The 21,412-nt window shown below is 45.9% G+C and overlaps 1 protein-coding gene across 18 annotated transcripts in view; it reads left to right on the top strand.

Annotated features, from left to right (window-relative positions):
• TENM4 (teneurin transmembrane protein 4) overlaps positions 1 to 21,412 on the top strand; it is a 791,957-nt gene that overhangs the window by 758,341 nt on the left and 12,204 nt on the right. For all 18 annotated transcript variants that reach the window (XM_065528783.1, XM_074014900.1, XM_065528781.1 and 15 more), the window contains 4 exons: positions 4,511 to 4,683; positions 10,307 to 10,542; positions 14,687 to 14,983; positions 16,445 to 18,059. In XM_065528783.1, coding sequence (XP_065384855.1) covers positions 4,511 to 4,683; positions 10,307 to 10,542; positions 14,687 to 14,983; positions 16,445 to 18,059 — 2,321 coding nt within the window. The remainder of the gene's footprint in view (positions 1 to 4,510; positions 4,684 to 10,306; positions 10,543 to 14,686; positions 14,984 to 16,444; positions 18,060 to 21,412) is intronic.

Raw genomic sequence — 21,412 nt, 5'->3', positions numbered from 1 at the left:
CAGAAGCAGATACAGGGAGAAGAAGGACCTGCCGAGGAGTGACGTTCCAGGTGAAGTCAGAAAGAAAGGCAGGAAGGAGCCAACATTCAGCCAACGTTCATTGACCATCAGGAAGCACATGCTATATGCCACGGGGATACAGCAGGGTCCAAATGAAGACCCTGCCCTCAGGGTGTTGACATTCCACTGAGGGCAATCTCCTGGGGTCCTGGGGGCCCTGGGAAGAAGTTTCCCTTTCATTTTAAATACGTTACCTCTTTTGATCTTCATGTGTCTCTATAAAACAGGATTATTATCCCCATTTATAGAAGGGAAAATAGAGGCTCACCGAGGTTATATGATACAGCCTGCCTGAAATTGTATCATTTGTAGTGGAGACTTGATGGTTAGGAGGAACACAGAGCCAAGTGCCCATCCTCTAGATCACAATACTGGCAAGTGTAGAGCCAGGATTCAAAGCCTAGACCATCTGGCTCCAGAGACCTTTTTTAAAAACCATTCCCTTCATTCCTCTTGATGAGAAAGAAAGAAAATTTGCCAGTACTTTGTGGGTTCCCATAATGAAAGCTGTAACAAATGTAACTAAGCCATTGTCCAGATGCCACCCAATCATGGGGCCGGGACTTGAGGCAGCCACTTGGAGCCCAGAGAGTTCAGAGAACTGCCCCTTCCTTCCAGGTCCCTGCACTGTGTCGTGGCAGCTCTGTGGTGGAGAAGAAAGGGTTCTGTAGATGTGGCTCACAGGGCAAAGGTGTGCAGGGCCCAGCGGACTGGCAACCCTACCTCTTCCCATCCACAGTCAGAAGGAGCAGTTCTGGTGGGATAATTACAGGTATCGATCAAGCAGCAAAGAGATCCAGGTCATTTCCCAAGCTCTGGAAGGTACTAAAATGAATGAAGAGGAGACAAGAAAATTTTATAAATTAGTTGCTCTATTTGATGTTCATTTAATTAAGACATTCAGTCCTTCTAATGGAAAATGTGAAGAGTGGAAATTACCGGGTTTTTTGACCATCTTATATAAAATGAAAACCAGATCTTAAAGGCATGGGGCCTCTTCATTGTATCTTCTTTAGGCTCAATTTAATTATGCCTTACAAGCTACCTTCAATAATAATTGCAGTTGTCTGCCTTTATACAAAGCCTCTTTCTGTCTTCAAGACTAAAACTCTGGGGAGATACCCAGGGAGATTGCCAAAGTGTTATTTAGTATGAGTTGTTGTTTCCATATTTTGGCATTCAGCAAGTGTTTATCATGTACCTACTGTGTGTCCAGCTTGTGCCAAGTCCTGTAGGAGGGAATGTGTGAATGAATCATGGTGTCTCCTCTCCCACAAAGCAGGAAAGAGGCCTTGCACATCCAATCCTGCACTCACTGATTTTTTCAGCCAACATTCCCTGCCTTTCCTCTCTATGCCAGTTCCAATGCTGGTGAAGCAGAGATGAACTGAGAGCCAGTCCTCCAGGGTCACGCTGCTGGCAGGTGGCAGAACCCAGACGGTGTCAGTCCACAGACTCCACAGACCTGTTCTGACCTCAAGCACTCACAACCCAAAGAGGGGGACAACTTGTACATCAGCACTGCGGTGCAGGGGAGGCATTCTAGGATAGAGCTGTGCACAGGATATACTGGGAGAAGGAACAGGAAAAACCAGGGAGGGCTTTAGGAGGTGGCATTTGAGTGAGGCCATGGTAGAAGTAGTGTCAAAGTGACATCTGACCCCCATTAACAATCTATCAATTCTTATCTGTAAAACTCCACAGCTGCCTTTGCAGTGTCTTGCATGGTATAATAAAATCTTTTTTATGCGGTGAGGTCAGGAAAGTAGACAGTCCAAATGAATAGTCTTATTTTAATAAAGAGTATGTACAGGGATTACAGGTGTTCAAAGAATCAGCCTAGAACAGCATCCCATCCCATTAAACTGCTGGACTGAAATGAGTCTTCCTGTTGATTAAAAGATGACTCAGGATCTGACTGGATCCAGCGTAATCATGAATCACAGATACAGTTAAGTTGACCAGGGCAAAACCAGTTTTGGGGGTCTTGATTTTTAGCTAAAAAACTTGGAGTATCCCAGTAATATTTTGCTGAAAAGTTCTGGAAATTGTTATCTTCAACTTGCCCTATAAGTGAGACTGTCCTTTCTCCGCACAGCCTGGAATTTAAGGCATCTGCCTCCCCAGATGGCCTTGCTCATGAGCTCTCACATGTGGTTTTACCTGGCTTGTCACAACACTTTTCTCATTATGAAAATAATCCATGTTTATTATTTTAAAATCATGGAAATATATGTAAATAAGCAATTCAAATCACCTGTAATTCTACCTCCCAGAGATAACCACTGTCAGTATTTTTGTATGTTTCCTTCCTATTCAAATTTCCAGTGGCCACAAATGGTTAAAAAGAATCCCAGCCTCTCTCAGTGTTGAAAGGAGCAGAGCTCTGAGAGGGTCTCCACATGAGAGAAGTCTTCGGACATGCATCTCAGATCTTTACCGCAAGAGACCCTCCTTCTTGGCTGCCGTCTCTCAGAACTCTTGCTCACTGAGCTCTGTGGGGCAGTGCACCCCTTTGACCATCCAGTCCAGGTTTCAGCCTCCCCTAGGCCAGACTGACCTTTTCCTGGAAGAACCTGACTTGGTACTAAGGAAGAGAAAGGAGAAATCATGGCAGGACATGGGTTTTTGAAGCCCCCAACCACCCACAGGAGAGCCTCTGATAGAGCCACAGCCTTGCCTGCAGCCCTGCCCAGGGAGAGTAGTCGAGGCCACAGCACTGCCTGCCATCCTGAAAAGGCCCCAGCCCCAGAGGCGTCCAACTTCCCCAAAGGCCACCGGCCCCTCCCCCAGAATTGGTCTTAGGCCAAAAACGGGGGTGATTTATTCAGAAGACCTCTACCAATGCCTCCTCTGTGGCAGAGTGTGCCAGGGACTGTTGGATTCAGTGTAGAGTGCTGTGATCTGGGCCAGGCACAGGCACGGAAACAGTTGGCAAATGGCAGAGTCTGTAGTGCAGCACCCAAGTCTGACCCTGGGCAGAGAATTCCTGAGCAAAGACCTGCCTAATCTCACCCACCAATGATACCATTACCACCCACCCATGATACCATAGGAGCTGCAGACCCAGGAATCTCAGCAAGAAGCCAGGCCCAGCTGAAGAAAGAGCCTAGACAGAGCTGAACTCTCTGAACTTTCATTGCCCCATTGTGAAAACCCTTACAGGAACCTGGGGGTCAGCTTTACCCCAGAAGTAAAAACAAAACAGCTAAAAAAAAAAAAAAAAAAGCCCGTAGGGAGACCCGAAGTACACAGGGGCAACCATGTCCAGGAAGTCAGTCAGGAATATTGCCATGTAGAGGAAGAACTATGTCCCTATTCACACACAAGTGCAAAAAGGCTATTTAAGCCTGCCATTTTACACTTCAGCCTCCTCTAATTAAAAACAATAATTAAAATGTTAATAGCCCACTCCTGCCAGGGAGGAGCACATGTGATGAATACTTGCAAATGGATGGTACAGAAATGTTCATTGAAGACACAGAGGCAGGTGGCAGTTTGGAAGCACATAGATCTGAGTTTGAATTTTGATTCCACCCACACTTAATTAGCTGTGTGACCTTGAGCAGGTGACTTCACTTTTCCAAGCCTCAATTTCTGATCCTCCAAAAAGGAGATAATACATACCTTTTAGACTAGGATTAAATGAGGATTACATGAAAATGCATGAAAAGCCACCAGCACCATGCCTCGTATATTGGAGGTGTTCAATGATGGTAGGTATTTCTTTTATTATTATCAGGAGAATAGTAAAGAGAATTAAGATTCAATTATGATGCTTTAGAAAGACCATACCTGAGCAAAGCTATGGAGTTCTAAGAGTTGCAGATACAAAAATGCTTAGTGCCAGATGTAAAATCTAGATGGAAGGGGTTGCAACAGGCAAGAGGCCATTTATCTAGCCTGAGTCCTGGTTTGAATTCAGAACCCCCTTTTCCCAGGATGTGTAGAAACCTAGGAAACCCCTGGGAAATAGCTCCCATTTCTAGTGTTTTTTCAGGAAAAACCTGTATAACCAGTTCTTGCGGGTTTTGCAGAGGGTATTCAGGCATCAAGCTTGACTACATCATTTCTGGGGAGTCCCCCATTTCTAAAATTCCGGGTCAGCTGTCTCATTATGGCCACCATCATCTCGCCCCTTCACAATTGAATTCTAGTTTATAGCTGTACTCCTGGGCAGTAGGCTGGTCAGTGGTGTCATCCCCACTGGGTTAGGGAAGGGAGACTCAGAGAGGTCAGTCATTTTCCTGCAGCTGGATGTCAGCAGGTGGAGTCACATCCTGAAATCTATGTACTAGGTCCCATGCAAGAGATGTGGGAGACATGGGAATGTATCCAGCCAGAAAGAAAAGCAGAGCACAGCAAAACCATGGCATGAGGTAGAATATGCCAAGTTCCAACTAAAGCACCATTATATTTCTACAACTCAGTTCCACCCCTTGGTTTCCAGGTATGACAGCTTTGGCCGCCTGACAAATGTGACCTTCCCTACTGGCCAGGTGAGCAGTTTCCGAAGTGATACAGACAGTTCAGTGCATGTCCAGGTAGAGACCTCCAGCAAGGATGATGTCACCATAACCACCAACCTGTCTGCCTCAGGTGCCTTCTACACACTGCTGCAAGGTAAGTCAGGTGGGGGCCAGGGGACTTTAAGGCAGAGGGGTGGGAAGACCCCTTTGGAGGAGGATGGTACAAGAAATAGGCTGCTGCTGGAGCTGTCCAAGAACAGGAAAGCATTGCAACTCTCTGTATTATCACCTAATTTACAAAATATACTAGCCTGAGTCAAGTAAATTATCTCTCAGAAGCTTCAGAATAATATTTTATTGTCCTATTCTGTTATCAGAACAAAGGGCAGTGAATTCATTAGCTGCTAATCCAGGCGACCTCACTATTCTGCCATCCTAATGACTCCCAGATTAACAGACACACTCACACTGGTGTAGGTGAGGACAAAGGACAAGAATAATTACACGTAATTATGAAAGGGATGTGATTACAGAGAAGTCCTTCCTGAAGCCCAGGTGAGAAGGTTTGTGCCTCTTTTAGGATTTCATAGAAAAGAGACCCTTCTCTGCATTTGTCACATCATCCTGTTATGGGATGGTCTTTTAGCTTCAAGTAAAAAGATTTCACAAGGATGAAATCTTGCTGTTAACTATCAGCCTCAATTGTTCTCGTGGGATGTGGTGACCCAGGTGGGCTTGCAGCTTTGTGGGATTTAGTAAACTTGAAAAGAAAGAAGCCATCACCAGGGAAAGCTCTGCTTGATTTTTTCCTGCTCTATGGATGGCTCTTTGTACTTCCAAAGACTTTCACACGAAGCAGTGAAAGGAGCCTCAGGCTAAGAGTCAGAGGCCCAAGTTCTAGTTCTGACTCTGCCACCACATCACCAACGGACCCTTGGTTTCTTCTCCAGAAAAAGAAAGCAAGCTGAAGCTGTGTGGAATGGGGTGAAGCGGTGAGAGGAGCAGGGGTTCTGGGTGGGTGCCAGTTCCCACCTGTGTGAACTGGCTGAAGTCACTCTTCTTCTCTGAGCCTTGGTCTCTGGGGCTGGGAAATGGGACTGAATTTTAACACCTGCCCCACAGGGCTGCTCAGTCAATCTCTTTAGACAATGTAGTGACTAGCATGAGCCAAGCACATAGTATTACTCAATAAGCAATTCTATTAGATTCATTAATTAATTAATTAGCAAGCAGTTTAACTTACCATAAGAAAATAAATGTATATTCTTACAACCACTTTTATTCCCAAATTTAGTCCTTTGCCTTTCAAAGAGCTCCAAGAACAATAAAGGTTCTCAAAGAAAGAGAAACCACACACTGGAATTTCTTCCTCACAAAGCACCTTTAACCGTAGTTTTTGAGGAAAACTCAGTGTTTTCGTTTATTCTCACACAATAGTCATCAACAGAAGACTTCTGTGACCAAATATAGGCAGACGTGGGGTTCTCCCCACCATCAAGCAAGGAATCAGCTCTGCAGTGAACACCAGCTGGGTGTCCCCCAACTCAATTCCAGCACTATCTACCTGGAGATAGCCTCACATCCCTCATATTGAGGGCTCAGTCCCCAAAACTGCCCCGCCATCCACCGTACTTCAGATACCAGTCACGAATCTGGGCCTCTGGAACTTCTATCTCACTGGCTTCTAGTTGAGGTTTCCTTGACTGCTTCTTTGGGTGTAGTTAATTTACTGGAACAGCTCACAGAACTAGAGAAATACTTATATTTACCAGTTGATCATAAAGGATATAGATGAAGAGATGTGTATGCCAAGATGTAGGGTAAGAGGCATGGAGCTTTCACACCCTCCCCAGGTACATCACCCTCACCCCTCCATGGACTTCCATATGTTCAGTTCCCCAAACCCTGTCTTCTTGGGCCTTTTACAGAGGCTTCATTGGATAGGCATGGTTGACAACCATGTAGAAATGTGATTGGACAAAAATGGTAAGATCTAAACCCAGCAAGGCCCGTCTCTTCGGATTCTTCTTGGCCTCTCTGTGCAGCACTCATTCCTCCCTCCAGGGTATGCAGCAGGATCGCCTCTGAAATGTAGGTCTTATGACCCACAGTCAGATTCGAGTTCTGCCTTGGAGAGGAGGGCAGGAGAAGGTCAGAGAGAGAGGCAGAGACTGTTTCCTAAGGTCTGCTTTTGAGTCCTGAAGTGCCTCAACATTAGAACAAAAGACTATAACAAGGGGTATAGGAGTTATGAGCTGGGAACCATGAATATATAATCATAATGTCACAAATGGGTTGGGACAGACCCCAGGCATTTCTGCTGTGACTGGATGATTGCCAAGCAAAGGTACAACTTCTGAGGCAGCCAAGATCTTGCCTGACCAAGGACTGCAGGACCACCAGTTACTCAGATGTCTTGTCCTTCAGGCCTGTCTTCTTCCCTGTGATTAAGAATTATCCATCCATTCCATACTGCTAAACGGGCTGTGAGTATTTTTCTCAAAGGTTCATGTGGGCTTTCTTATATTTGGGCAACTTTTTAAAATTTGAAAGTGCCACATTCCTCAGTTTTAAAATGTACCATCAATTTAATAACAACTTTTTAGGCAGAGGGAAAAAAGTCACACTGCTCAAAAGGCATACATGGACACATTCCAACTTCAAAAAACATTAAAATGTGAAAAGAAAAAGCACTTCTTGGAATCCAGGAAACATGGTACCTGTTTTTCCTCTTTGGTAGCTCTGCCAAGCTCTTTCCTTCTTGAGTACCAGGCTCAGATGCTCAGTTTTGCAGCTGCCTCACTAGAGTCTTTGTGAAAGTTCTTTCGATTTCATCTTCTGTTTAAACTGTGGGAAGTAATAAGAACTAGCTGCTAATGAGCAGCGGCCTTGGGAAGTCACAGCCCACATTAAATGGGATCATCTGAGATGGGCCTCTACAGATGCTGTTCCCTCCAAGTCACCATTAATGGACATATGTGGATTCAGCAAGGAGCAGCTTTAAAGGATAAATTGACACAGGCTTTTTCACTGTTCAAAGGCAGAAAAATATAGATTGTCAGTGAATAATGCATAGCAAGTGTGAGGCAGATTTTAGAATTTTGCATGTGTGATAGAGAAAGATGGAGAGAGGAGGGAGTGAGAGAGAGGGGTGCCTATTTGATGCCATTCTAGCGGAAAAGATTCAGTGAGGGTTTCCCATGAAAACCATTGCTTAATAAGTGTCTTTAGTGCTTGACATAGCCTGGAACATAACTAGTTTCGTCCAGCGAAGATTTACTGAGCACATATAATCCTAACAGTGATGATAGCTAACATTTTTGGAGCACTCATTAACTGCAAAGCATATTTTCAGCATTTTACATTAAGCAGTACCTCATAAGGTACCTCATATAGTACCTCATATGCCTAGGAGGTAAGTATTGTTGTCTCTGTTTTCTGAATGAAGGCAGTGAGAGGCACTCAGAGGTTAAGTAGCTTGCCGCAGTCACACACCTAATCGGGTGTTTGGACCCAGACAAACAGGCTTTATAGAACCTATTCTCTTAACTGCCACTCTAAAGACAAGGGGCCCTATATCCAGGACCATGTTCAGCACTAGAGAAGTTCACCATGATATGTGTGTGTGTGTGTGTGTGTGTGTGTGTGTGTGTGTGAGAGAGAGAGAGAGAGAGAGAGAGAGAGAGAGAAATGGGATGGTGGAGATAGAGGAGAGACAAGAGACACACATGACAGTGACTAGCACAGTGCCAGGCACATAAAACCAGTGACAGCTAACATTTACATAACACTATATGCCAAGTACAGTTCTCAGCTCTTCATATTCATGATCTCACTCAATCCTCAGAGCATCCTGCAAGGCAGGGTACGATTATTGTCCCAGTGTAGTGATGAAGTACCAGAGGCATGAAAGGTTAAGAATTTGGCCAAGGTCTTACAGCAAGGCAGCCACAGAGCTGGAACCTGAGCCGAAGTAGCCTGGCTCCAAAGCCAAGCTCTTAATCTTTGTGCCATAGTGCCTTTCACAGCACGCACTCAAATATTGGAGAATTTGTTCATTAACGGAGCAGTGACTCCCACACCCCTCAGCTGCGAGACCACTGAGGAGGCCCATAGAGAGGCTGAGGGGTGTACAGGACAGGGAGTCATGTATTCTGGCCAGTGGAAGAGGGGAAGCTTCTGGAAAGAGATGACATTTTAGCAGAGCCTGGAGGGAGTCTTAAGCCAGCACTTACTGAAGAGGGGGGCAGTGCAGAGGAAACAGCCAGGGAAGGGCCAGAGACAGGAGAGCGCAGCACAAACCCAGAGACAGTATTTTCATCTATACAAAGCAACTCTATGCGCATTTTACAGCTGAAATCTACTTCTTTCAACAGAAGTTTCATTTAGTTAAAAATCTAAGTTAAAATGTTTTAAATCAAATTTAAAATTTCAAATCATTTCTATGCTTAAATCATGGTCATATGCCCGTGACAATGATTTAAAACGTGTTTATGTTTGGTTTTTTTTTTTTTTTTTTTTTTTTTTTTGGCATTCTGTCAGTGGTTTAAGTGTCAGAGTTATATTTTTCACCTTGTTATAAAGAACATTGTTACCTTAGAGTGTATCAAGAGCCTTAAAACTGTTCAACCTGCCAGGTATGGTGGCTCACACTTACAATCCCAATGCTTTTGGAGGCTAAGGTGGAAGGATTGCTTCAGCCCAGGAGTTCAAGGCCTGCCTGGTCAAATATTGAAACCTAGTCTCTACAAAATATTTTAAAAATTAGCCGCGTGTGGTGATGCATGCCTATAGTCCTAGCTACTTGGGAGGCTGAGGTTGGAGGACTGCTTGGACCCAGGAGTATGAGGTTACAGTGAGCTATGATCACATTGTACTACTGCACTATAGCCTGGGCAACAGAGCAAGACCCTGTCTCCAGAAAAAAAAAAAAAAAAAAAAAAATTCAACCCTTTGCTCTAGTAATCCTACTTTTAGGAATCTATTTTGATTTGAAAATCTAAAATGAAGATATTGGATATTGATTTATCTGAAAAGTATTTTTGAGGTATAATTCACATAGCATGAAATTTACTCTTTAAAAACATACAATTTATAAAGCTGTGCGATCATCGCTATGATCCAATGCTGGAACATGTTTATCACCCCAAAGAGAAATCTCATACCCATTAGCAGCTGCTCCACATTCCCTCTTGGCCCTCAGCCTTTGGCAACCACTGTCTCTAGAGAGTTTTGCCTATTCTGGACATTTCGTGTAAGTGGAGTCAGACAATATGTAGCCTTTTACATCTGACTTCTATTTCACTTAGAATGATGTTTAAACTAAATATATACAGTGGTACTTATAATTCTGAAAAACTGGAATCAAACTGAATATCTATTTGAGGCTTGCTTAAATAACTTATTTTCATACAGTGGGATATTGTATGGTCACTAAGAAAAATGTTTATGAAAAAATATTCAGGAACATGATATAATACAATGATCAGTGAAAAACTCCGTAACTGTTTTAAAACTCTTACCTATTTTAAACTGCAAGGGCATTTGGAAATATCCAAAAATCTACAAATATACAAAATATTTACAATGGTTTTCTTTGGATATTGAGATTCTGCATGGTCTTCTCCATGTATTTTCCTCGTTTTCTTCAGTGATGATATATTGCTTTTACAGTTAAGAAAAGCATCCTTTAAAGTCCCCTCCACTGCCTCTGCTGTCCTCACACCTCCCTCCCTCTTCGATCCTTCTGAGCAGTCTGTGCCTGTCCTCTCCTGCAGACCAAGTCCGGAACAGCTACTACATTGGGGCCGACAGCTCCCTGCGGCTGCTGCTGGCCAACGGCATGGAGGTGGCACTGCAGACCGAGCCCCACTTGCTGGCTGGCACTGTCAACCCCACCGTGGGCAAAAGGAATGTCACACTGCCCATTGACAACGGCCTCAACCTGGTGGAGTGGCGGCAGCGCAAGGAGCAGGCTCGGGGCCAGGTCACTGTCTTCGGGCGCCGGCTGCGGGTGAGCAAGGCCTCTGGAGGTGGCTGTGTCCTGAGGGGAAAGGAGAAGGGTGAATCTGGAGAACTGGTCCCTGTTCTGGAAATTCCCTGGGACCTCAGTTTACTCATCTGCAAAAGGGGGGAACTAAAGCAGGGAACCATGTGTGATCAGAGTCCCTTGTATGTCTTTTTAGTTTTGACTTGTAGAAAGACTACTGGCTTTGGTGGTAGATGGGTCTGAGTTGAATTTCCAGCTTATATTATTCCCTGAGTGAGCTTGGACAGATCACCAGTCTTAGAGCCTCAATTTCATCATCTATAAAGTGGGAAGGACAAGACCAATTTTACAAGTTGCTACAAGGATTAGAAGTAATAATATATAAAAAGCCAGGCATGGTGGCTCACGCCTGTAATCCCACCACTTTGGGAGGCTGAGGCAGGCAGGTCACGAGGTCAGGAGATCGAGACCATCCTGGCTAACATGGTGAAACCCCGTCTCTACTAAAAATACAAAAAAAATCAGCTGGGCGTGGTGGTGGGTGCCTGTAGTCCCAGCTACTTGGGAGGCTGAGGCAGGAGAATGGTGTGAACCCAGGAGGCGGAGCTTGCAGTGAGCCAAGATCACACCACTGCACTCCAGCCTGGGCAACAAAGCAAGACTCTGTCTCAAAAAAAAAAAAGTAATATATTAAGCATCTTAGAGTCTGGCTCATAGCAAGTGGTCAATAATAGCTAGTCTTATTGTTATTGCTATTATTTATTACCATTATTGCTATTACTATTGCTAACATGTCCCAAAATTCAGTTCAGCTACTTAGAACCTAAGCTACATTCTCCAAAATGACCTCACCTGAGCCATCACTGCTGGGGCTGGCATCGTGGTCTTATATTCAGAGTGCTTTTGAATATGTGGATGCCCTGAGCCAGCTCCTTGTCTGCCTCACATCCCATGTTTCCGTAGAATACAGCCTCTGCCAGGGCCTGAGTGCCCAGCTTCTTTTTCCGCCACCTTGAGAAAGGCAGGTGATGAACAGAGGGAAAGTTAATGAACTAGCCGTGGCTTTCAGCATAGCACCTTGCAGGCCACGGGTGCTCAAGAGATACCTGCTGACCTGAAACTAACTACAGAACTCAGCTACATGTTCCTAACATTCCAGAAGTGTCCTCAGAGCAACACAGCTCAGACTCTCTTAAGTCCCCTGCCCTTCAGCAAAGAAAGTTCATTGAAGCCCCTCTTTTATACATGAGACAACCGAGATCCAGAGAGGGTAAACGATTTTTCCAGAGTCTCATAGCGAGGTGTTGGTAAAGACTAGAAAACAGGCCAGGCACAGCAGCTCATGCCTGTAATCCCAGCACTTTGGGAGGCTGAGGCGAGCAGATTGTTTGAGGTCAGGAGTTCGAGACCAGCCTGGCCAACATGGTGAAACTCCATCTCTACTAAAAATACAAAAAATTAGCCGGGCATGGTGATGGACACCAGTAATCCCAGCTACTCAGGAGGCTGAGGCAGGAGAATTGCTTGAACCTAGGAGGCGGAGGTTGCAGTGAGCTGAGATCGTACCACTGCACTCCAGCCTGGGCAACAAAGCAAGACTCTCTCTCAAAAAAAAAAAAAAAAAAACTAGAAAAATAGGCCCACAGCAGCTACAGAAACATTAAGTGACTTATCCAATATCACACAACTGGCAAAACCAGGCTTCATTTGTTCCCTCAACAGCCAAGAGCTCTAGCAACTATCTACTGTGGGAAACAGCTTTGCAGTAGCTCTCTGAGGAAGGCCTAGCTTTCTTTGTTCTCTGCGGCCTCACTGAGCCCCCATCTGAATTTGCAGAGACTCCTGCATGCGCCTCTGAGGCAGTGTCCTCAGTGGGAAGTTTGACCTGGGTTTGATTCCCGCCTGTGCCGTGTGGAGCCTTGAGCAGCTCCTCTGAGCCTCAGGTGCCTCTGCAGAAACAAGATAATACACTCAACGCACCTAGCCCAGCGCCAATAGACTCCAGGTGCTCAATAAATGGCAGCGAGTAGCATGATTAGGATTTCCTCTCTGCTGTGTGAACTGGACCAAAAGTTTCCTAGGCTTTAACTGGTCCCTCTCCCAACCTGAGATTGATGGTGCTGTAGTCAGGTGGCCACGTCCACATGTCCTCCCAAATAAATGGCCACCCACAGTGGTGGCAGGTGGCATTAGAATGTTAGCTGGGTGTGCCTCCCCATAATGGAGCTCATTTTTTATACAACTGGGAACTTTTTAATAAAGAGGTGAAATAATCTCACTGCCGCCCCTGCCGAGCACAGAACGCATTAGGCGGCTCCCCAGTGAGCTGTTTAATTTTATTAATTTTGCCAAAAAAGGTACAGCTCCCCTTCACTAGAGATCCTCCAGGGATAAAGCGGGGCAGCTGGCTCGGTGGTACCACCCTGAGGGGAGTCATAGGCGGACCTTCCAAAAGATACTTTAAAAAGGCCTCTGTCATTGTTGGTGGCACAGCCCCCGTATCTTCCTGTGCCCTCTCTGAGAATAACACAGCTTCAGCCTCCAACGCCTCTGAGTTTTCATGGGAATCATCTGCCACACAGTTTCTGCGTCTGCAAGTGTGTCTGATTACCCCAGGGAAGGTAACCGTATTATAACCAGGTCATTCACAGCTAAAGTCAGCATCGTCATTATAAATCTTTATTTTCAAGGCCTTAGGATTTGTATGGGAGAAGGGGGAGACACACACGTCTCTCCTTCCTGGGATATGACCAGGATCATTTGCTGTCATTTAATGGAAATAATTCCAACCATTTATTCAGTACCTTCCATGTGCTTAACACTCCACTGATTTACTAAGTTTCTTCAACCTTCACAACAACTGTTGTTATACAGAGTAAGAAACTGAGACTCGGAGAGGGGATGGCACTTGCCCAAGGTTGATAGAAAAGTTGATCACAAAGTTGCAGCTAGAATCCTGGTCTTCATTCGTAGACCTGGACCCAATTTTTTTAACCACACAGGAATCCAGAGGGCCTTTCATTGCCTCGGTCCACACATGCCATTTTGCATCACATGACCTAATTATCTGCTTTCCTCTTGGGTCTTCTTTACTACTTGTCAACCTTAAGCAACGACTAGTGGAAGAGACAGAAAATGTGCCCAAATGTCCCATAAGGCCAGACACCAATTAGCAGGAACCAGTATTTTCGCTCCAGAATACCTGGCAATGTTTCAGGGACCACCAATGCCTACAGGGCAAATCCAAATACAGAAACAGGCCCCTGAAGTATATTTCTTTATTAAAATATAAAAACCCTGACTTACCACTATGTCTGTAGGAGCCCTGTCCTTCTGACTCTGAAAGGAAATTGAAGTGTGTGCTGACCTAGCAGCCCAGGTGGAGTTTATACAAAGCACTCCCGATCCTGAAGGCAGGAGCAAAGTGCCTCAAAGCCAGGACTGTGTCCCCATTCAGCCCACAGCCAAAAGAGCCACCCTAGTGACAAACGCTCACTGCCTCCCAGCACCTCGGGGAAAATGTCAGGTACTGACTCTGGCAATCAAGAAGCCCTGATTGTCGTGGCAAGGCAGGAGACACCCCAGAGGGGCTGGGAAGTCCAGAGCCCCCAGAAGGCCAAGAATTGCTCAGAGGACCACTGAGTGTTTGGTGGCACGTTGTACGGGTGAGAGCGAAGTCCAGACTCCATCACTCACCAGCCACAAGATCCAGGGTGATTCCGTTCACCTCCCTGAGCTTTGGTGTCCTCGGTGTCTGGTGTGGAGCAGATGGGTCAGTTTATTTGCTGGGCTCACTTGGTAGGTCTCTTTTCAGCAGGGAGTCAAGAAGGATCTGCCTTTTAAAATGTGTCCTCATTAGAAGAATCGCATTAGAAAACATGCAGATCCTCTTTGGTCACAGCTACTGATTTCACAACATAGGCATCGTCTTCATCCTCACAACAGCCCTGTGCAATTGGCATTATTGTCCCCATTTTACAGGTGAGGAAACTTCACAGAGCTGACGAATGACAGAGCCAGGATTCAAACCCATGTCTGTTGCTGCGCAGGACCTGTGCTCCCTCCTCTACTCAAGAGCTTCCCAGCAGAGCTGAGAGCCACGTGGACCATCAGACCAAAGTTCTCATGGTCCAGATTAATGTTCTCTCTCCTTCCAATCTTTCTCCAGGTTCACAACCGAAATCTCCTGTCTCTGGATTTTGACCGTGTAACACGCACAGAGAAGATCTATGATGACCACCGAAAGTTCACCCTTCGGATTCTGTACGACCAGGCGGGGCGGCCCAGCCTCTGGTCACCCAGCAGCAGGCTGAATGGTGTCAATGTGACATACTCCCCTGGGGGTCACATTGCTGGCATCCAGAGAGGCATCATGTCCGAAAGAATGGAATACGACCAGGCGGGCCGCATCATATCCAGGATCTTCGCTGATGGGAAAACATGGAGCTACACGTACTTAGAGAAGGCAGGTGTCTGTCTCCCTGCATCACTGGCCTTGCCATGCAGAAGGCCAAGCGTTCATGGCCAAGCCCCGCCTGGTGGCCTCAGTGGGCTATATCTGACCCATGTCTCTGAAAGGAAATGTTCAGGAAAATCTGCCACAGAGGGCAGGGGGTCCCAAGAGGCATCTAGATGGATCATAGAGATGGCATGGCAGGTGGTGGTCCTAGGGCAGGAGAACATGAAAGACCTGCCTGATAGAGTAGAGGCTGAAACACTCACTGGACTTGCAGAGCAGGACTCACGGTTCAGACCCAGGCCAAGGGTCTGCTCCCAGGTCTAGGGCATGTGGTACAATCCAGTTGTGGAGAACGAGGCAGAAGCCTAGGGATCAGTACTTAGGCAGGAGGCACTGAGCTTCAAGTGCTGGACATGGCCTTAGTAAGTCTATTCTGCTATAGGGTCAGAACTCATTTCATCCCAGGGGTAGGAATCAGAAATGACCTAAAATCAAAAGTTGGTCTCAAATAGGAGAAAATGGTAGCTTTTCAGCATAAAGCCTTTAGGCCTATTATCTGCTGTTCTTTTCCTGAGAACAAGTGCACTGCATGCCCCAGTTCTGGTATCCAGATCCCTGCTTTGTTTCCTGACCCTGGTGACCCATCCAGGGCCTACACTGTGCTTGCTCTGAGGTGAGTCTCCTCTACCCACCGGGTGAGTATCCCCAAAAGTGACGTTCTGTGCTAGTACTAAGAGAGAGACCTTGGAGGTCATCCAACATACTGAAAACCCAAACCCAGAGAGGAGAGGAACTTTCCCAGGGCCACACAAGGAGTCCATTGTTAGAAACCGGCTTCTCCCATTCCCATCACAGCCTGCCCTACCCCAGGGTAGGCGTATGACCTGTCATTGTGCAAAGCCTTAAATGCCCTTCTCAAATATGGTCTTCATGCTGCAAGCCACAGGGAGTCAGCAGAAACTGTTTAGCAGGTAAAATAAATTGTCACACTGTGTTTGGGGGAGCTTATTCTTGCCTGAGTAGGAAGATTGGTTTGAGAAGTCCGGGGCAAGGAAGCCAGACTGCCGTACACACTTCAGGCCAAAGCTTCTCGACCATTCTCACACCCCACCACACACAAAAGTAACCAGGTCTATACTGCACAAAGGGGCAAACGCACGAGGCTGCTCACCATAGGACAGCAAATGGCCTGAGTACCTGGCCCCAGGTGGGTTACAGATGTGCTAAGGTTAAAGGTGTGCTAAGATGAGACTGAGAGAAAGCCTCATCTTGGCACATCTGTAACATATTTGCAGTATCCTGTGGCACTCCTGTTGGAAAGCTCTGGTTGGAGCACAACTCAAGAGAACCATGGAAACTCAGGATTCTCCTTGGACGTTCATTCCTTCCCTTTAAGTCTCGAGTATGTAGAGCTACCCTTTCTCCTCACCACCCTCCTCTCATCTCTTGGTTTTCCTCTCCCTCCAGTCCATGGTGCTGCTACTACACAGCCAGAGGCAGTATATCTTTGAGTTCGACAAGAATGACCGCCTCTCTTCTGTGACGATGCCCAACGTGGCACGGCAGACACTAGAGACCATCCGCTCAGTGGGCTACTACAGAAACATCTATCAGCCCCCTGAGGGCAATGCCTCAGTCATACAGGACTTCACTGAGGATGGGCACCTCCTCCACACCTTCTACCTGGGCACTGGCCGCAGGGTGATATACAAGTATGGCAAACTGTCGAAGCTGGCGGAGACACTGTACGACACCACCAAGGTCAGTTTCACCTATGACGAGACGGCAGGCATGCTGAAGACCATCAACCTACAGAACGAGGGCTTCACCTGCACCATCCGCTACCGTCAGATTGGGCCCCTGATCGACCGGCAGATCTTCCGCTTCACCGAGGAAGGCATGGTCAATGCCCGTTTTGACTACAACTATGACAACAGCTTCCGGGTGACCAGCATGCAGGCTGTGATCAACGAGACCCCGCTGCCCATTGATCTCTATCGCTATGATGATGTGTCAGGCAAGACAGAGCAGTTTGGGAAGTTTGGTGTCATCTACTATGACATTAACCAGATAATCACCACAGCTGTCATGACCCACACCAAGCATTTTGATGCATATGGCAGGATGAAGGAAGTGCAGTATGAGATCTTCCGCTCGCTCATGTACTGGATGACCGTCCAGTATGATAACATGGGGCGAGTAGTGAAGAAGGAGCTGAAGGTGGGACCATACGCCAATACCACCCGCTACTCCTATGAGTACGATGCTGATGGCCAGCTTCAGACAGTCTCCATCAATGACAAGCCACTCTGGCGCTACAGCTATGACCTCAATGGAAACCTGCACTTACTGAGCCCTGGGAACAGTGCACGGCTCACACCGCTACGGTACGACCTCCGCGACCGCATCACTCGGCTGGGTGACGTGCAATACAAGATGGACGAGGATGGCTTCCTGAGGCAGCGTGGCGGTGATATCTTTGAGTACAACTCAGCTGGCCTACTCATCAAGGCCTACAACCGGGCTGGCGGCTGGAGTGTCAGGTACCGCTACGACGGCCTGGGGCGGCGGGTGTCCAGCAAGAGCAGCCACAGCCACCACCTGCAGTTCTTCTATGCAGACCTGACCAACCCCACCAAGGTCACCCACCTCTACAACCACTCCAGCTCTGAGATCACCTCCCTCTACTACGACTTGCAAGGACACCTCTTTGCCATGGAGCTGAGCAGTGGTGACGAGTTTTACATCGCTTGTGACAACATCGGGACCCCTCTTGCTGTCTTTAGTGGAACGGGTTTGATGATCAAGCAAATCCTGTACACAGCTTATGGGGAGATCTACATGGATACCAACCCCAACTTTCAGATCATCATAGGCTACCATGGTGGCCTCTATGATCCACTCACCAAGCTTGTCCACATGGGCCGGCGAGATTATGATGTGCTGGCCGGACGCTGGACTAGCCCAGACCACGAGCTGTGGCAGCACCTTAGTAGCAGCAACATCATGCCTTTTAATCTCTATATGTTCAAAAACAACAACCCCATCAGCAACTCTCAGGACATCAAGTGCTTCATGACAGGTAAGGACCACGGCTCACTCAGGGCAGGACCCCACAAAGTGCTCTTACTACCTAACAAGACTTAGTCTTCTTTGAGAAAGGTGGTGTAAGGTGACAGGAAACACTGACTTTCTCTTAGAGCAGCGTTTTCCGAAGTCCATTTGAAGAAATACTAGTTCAGAAAATACTCTGGAAAAATAGTTCCAGCATCAAATAAATTTGTCAGGGTCACCACCATTATTACATTTTCATAGCACATTTCGGTGTATGATAAGCTCTGGGAAGTGCGATAAAAGTGAACTATTTAATATATTTGCCCGCTATTTCTCAAACTTATTTGACTGTGAAAGCCCCTTTTTCACCATGAAATCCTAATATCTCATTGGATACATCCCATGGATTGCACTTTAGGAGTTTCTGACACACAAATCAAACTGCTTATGAGTCCTTGACTGGGTTAAGGTATGGCTTTAAAAAAAAAAATTAGTTGTCAATCTGAGATAATGTAAGAACAGAGTGAAGGATGCACCATTTTGAAACTATGACATGTTATAAAAATTATTTAACTGCCCTGAATTCCAGTTTCCTGATATGTAAATTGAAGTTAGAATATCTACCTATAAGTTAAATATGTGTATTATAAACCCTAGAGAAATCACTAAAAAGATAAAAACTAAAAAAAGAGTCCTAGCTAATAAGTCAACAGTGGAGACAAAATGGAAGACTAAGAAAATAATCCAAAGAGGGCAGGAAAAGAGGGGAAACAAGGATAAGGAACACATGGAACAAGACAAACTAACACCTACCTTCTAGGGTGGTTGCAAGGGTGAAATGAAATACTTCATGAGGTTCCTAGCACAGCGCCTAGCTCATGTGGGTTCCGTTTCCTTTACCCTCTGACTTGAAAAGTGAGGTCTGCCTTCCACTAGCATGAAAGCAACTTGAATATAAAGTGTCCCAGGGTCCCACAAGCAGGGATGTCTCCAGCAACCACAGCCCTCCCAGCAAGCAGCCAGTCCCAGGTTAGCCACAGAGGCCCCCAACCCCACAGAGAGTGGGTGGGGGTTTGGGTAAAGCCCACGCTTTTTACATAAGAGAGTTTGTGGTAGGCAAAAATTGGGCACATCCCAACTTGCAAAGCCAGTAGTCTCTCCCCTCTTTTGTCTTGCAATTCAGTCCTCTTGCCCTCTTTTATGGCAGTTTCCTCCATCCTACCACTGCCTCTTCTGTGTAGCCACTGTTTCAGGCATTGGGGATAGAAAGATGATCCCTACATTCCAGGAATTTTCACTGTAAGGGGAGAGACAGGCAACTGCTGTCAAGAGGGGAGGGCCATGGCAAAGGTTTGCACAGATGCCCCTTGAAGCACAGAGGAGGAGCCACCTGCTCTGCCCAGGGCATTCTGGGAAGTCTTCACAAAGTAGCTGACATTTGAGGCCAGCTCCTGAGTGAGTGTTCACCAGATAATGGGGGAGAAAGACATTCCAGAGAGAGAAGGCAGCACATATAATACAAAAGTGTAGAGGGGCAACATGACAGCTCACGTGAATACCCCTTACAGACATGGCTTCCCGGCTCCCAAACTTGGTAGCCCCCACCTGGAACCTATTTCTGCTGACAGCAGTAGAAGAATTCCTTTTTCAAGAAGAGTTCCACATTGTCACACGTTGAGAGCAGGCATCCCAAGCATAGGAAAAAGGGGAGAACAGCATCCTAAGCATAGGAAAGAAGGGAGAACAAGGTGGTGGACAGGTGTGATGAAAACAGACTTGGGGCCTATGGATAAACATGAATATCCTAACAATGTTTCACAGCCTTCATCATGCTCAACTTGGCTGCTAGTTCTAGAGAAACTTGACAGATTGAGATGACATTTCCATTACATCTGTCTGCATTAAGCACACCCCCTGCCTCACCCTCCAGTGAGTTTCCTGTGAGATGTCTTGGCAGGTTACTGTAGCTGAAAAAAATATGGTGAAATAGGAAACGTACTTTTCTATCAAAAAAAAATCATTGCATCTTGCCAAAATATTACTCCCTCCCCGCTTTTTCTTTGTATACCACCATATACATATGGTCTCCTTCCAGAATAGCACTAACATAACTAACTCTCTATGCTATCTGGCACTTGGCAGATATGCTCTCCTTTAAACTTTGCAACAACCGTGAGATCACCATCATTATCTCCATTCTGCAGATGAGACTCCAAATGTCATCTGAGGCTCTAGTGAAGGGTTTGTCCAGAGTCACACAGATGTAGACCATGGAGCTAGGACTCTAATCCAGGGCTCTCCGACTCCAGAACACCTTCCACTACAATCATGCTGGCCTCCAAATCCAGCTTTTAACAAAGCAACCAACCACCAAGGGGCACCTAACATTTTCAGTTTGGGTTCCATATTCTAGTCAGTTAAATCCAGCAAAGAGTATATTATTTATACTTACTCCTTGCCAAACCTGTACTAAGGATCCAGAGAGGAGTAAGGTATAATACCCACCTTCATAGATCACAGGGTCCAAGACAGCTTTTCTCAAATTTCTTTGCCTATGAACCCACCATAAGAAAAAGATTTTATGTTGCAATAAAACACTAAGACAAAAGGTTTGCAAAAGAATACTTAAGTGTGATGCACTCATTTTCTAATTTAGTCTGTTCCATTTCAATAAAAATGCTGGTCATGATTCACAAAATTGATTTTACTACATAGTGGGTCATATCCTACATTTGAAAACCCATGGTGTGCAAAGAAGAGATTTCATATAAGCAGTTAAGTTTTTAGCAAATTTGAAAAGATTTACAATCACGAATAAAAACCAAGATACTATTACTTCTCGCTAAACCCTTCCTCTTAGCATCCAGGTAGACTACATGCATCTTCATTCACATTCAGCAACAACAACAACAACAAAATTCTTTTTTTTTTCCAAAAATTTCTTCAAGTGTCCTGAGATATATTCCAGCGAGATAGGCTTAGGTCACAGGACAATCCCTGAAGCACTTACTGTGGCTGGAGGGAAAGAATGCACTGATTGGCTTAGCCTAGGTCACATGCTAACCCCTTAGGTGGAGTCAACTTCCCTATAATTACACTAATACTCTAGAAAGGAAAGAGAAGGCAGAATGGGCTGCTGGGAAGGCAACCAAAAGATGTCCACTACCAATATACCATGTACATCATTGCAGTCTATCTTCACTTGATGCTTGTGAGGTGGGATCACTGACCCCATTTACAAAGGGGAAAAGTGAGGTTCTGAGGTTCAGAGAGCTAAAGTAACTGGCCCACTAAGAAGTGGCAAGGCTGGATTAGAGCTCTGCTCTGATTCCAAAACCCTCATTCTTGGATTCAAATATACTTTGTAAAGAACAAAACCAC

The sequence above is a fragment of the Macaca fascicularis genome, chromosome 14, assembly GCF_037993035.2.
Source record: "Macaca fascicularis isolate 582-1 chromosome 14, T2T-MFA8v1.1".
NCBI lineage: Eukaryota > Metazoa > Chordata > Mammalia > Primates > Cercopithecidae > Macaca > Macaca fascicularis.
The sequence above is the reverse complement of the archived record's forward strand: the minus strand, read 5'-3'. Positions and strand labels throughout refer to the sequence as shown.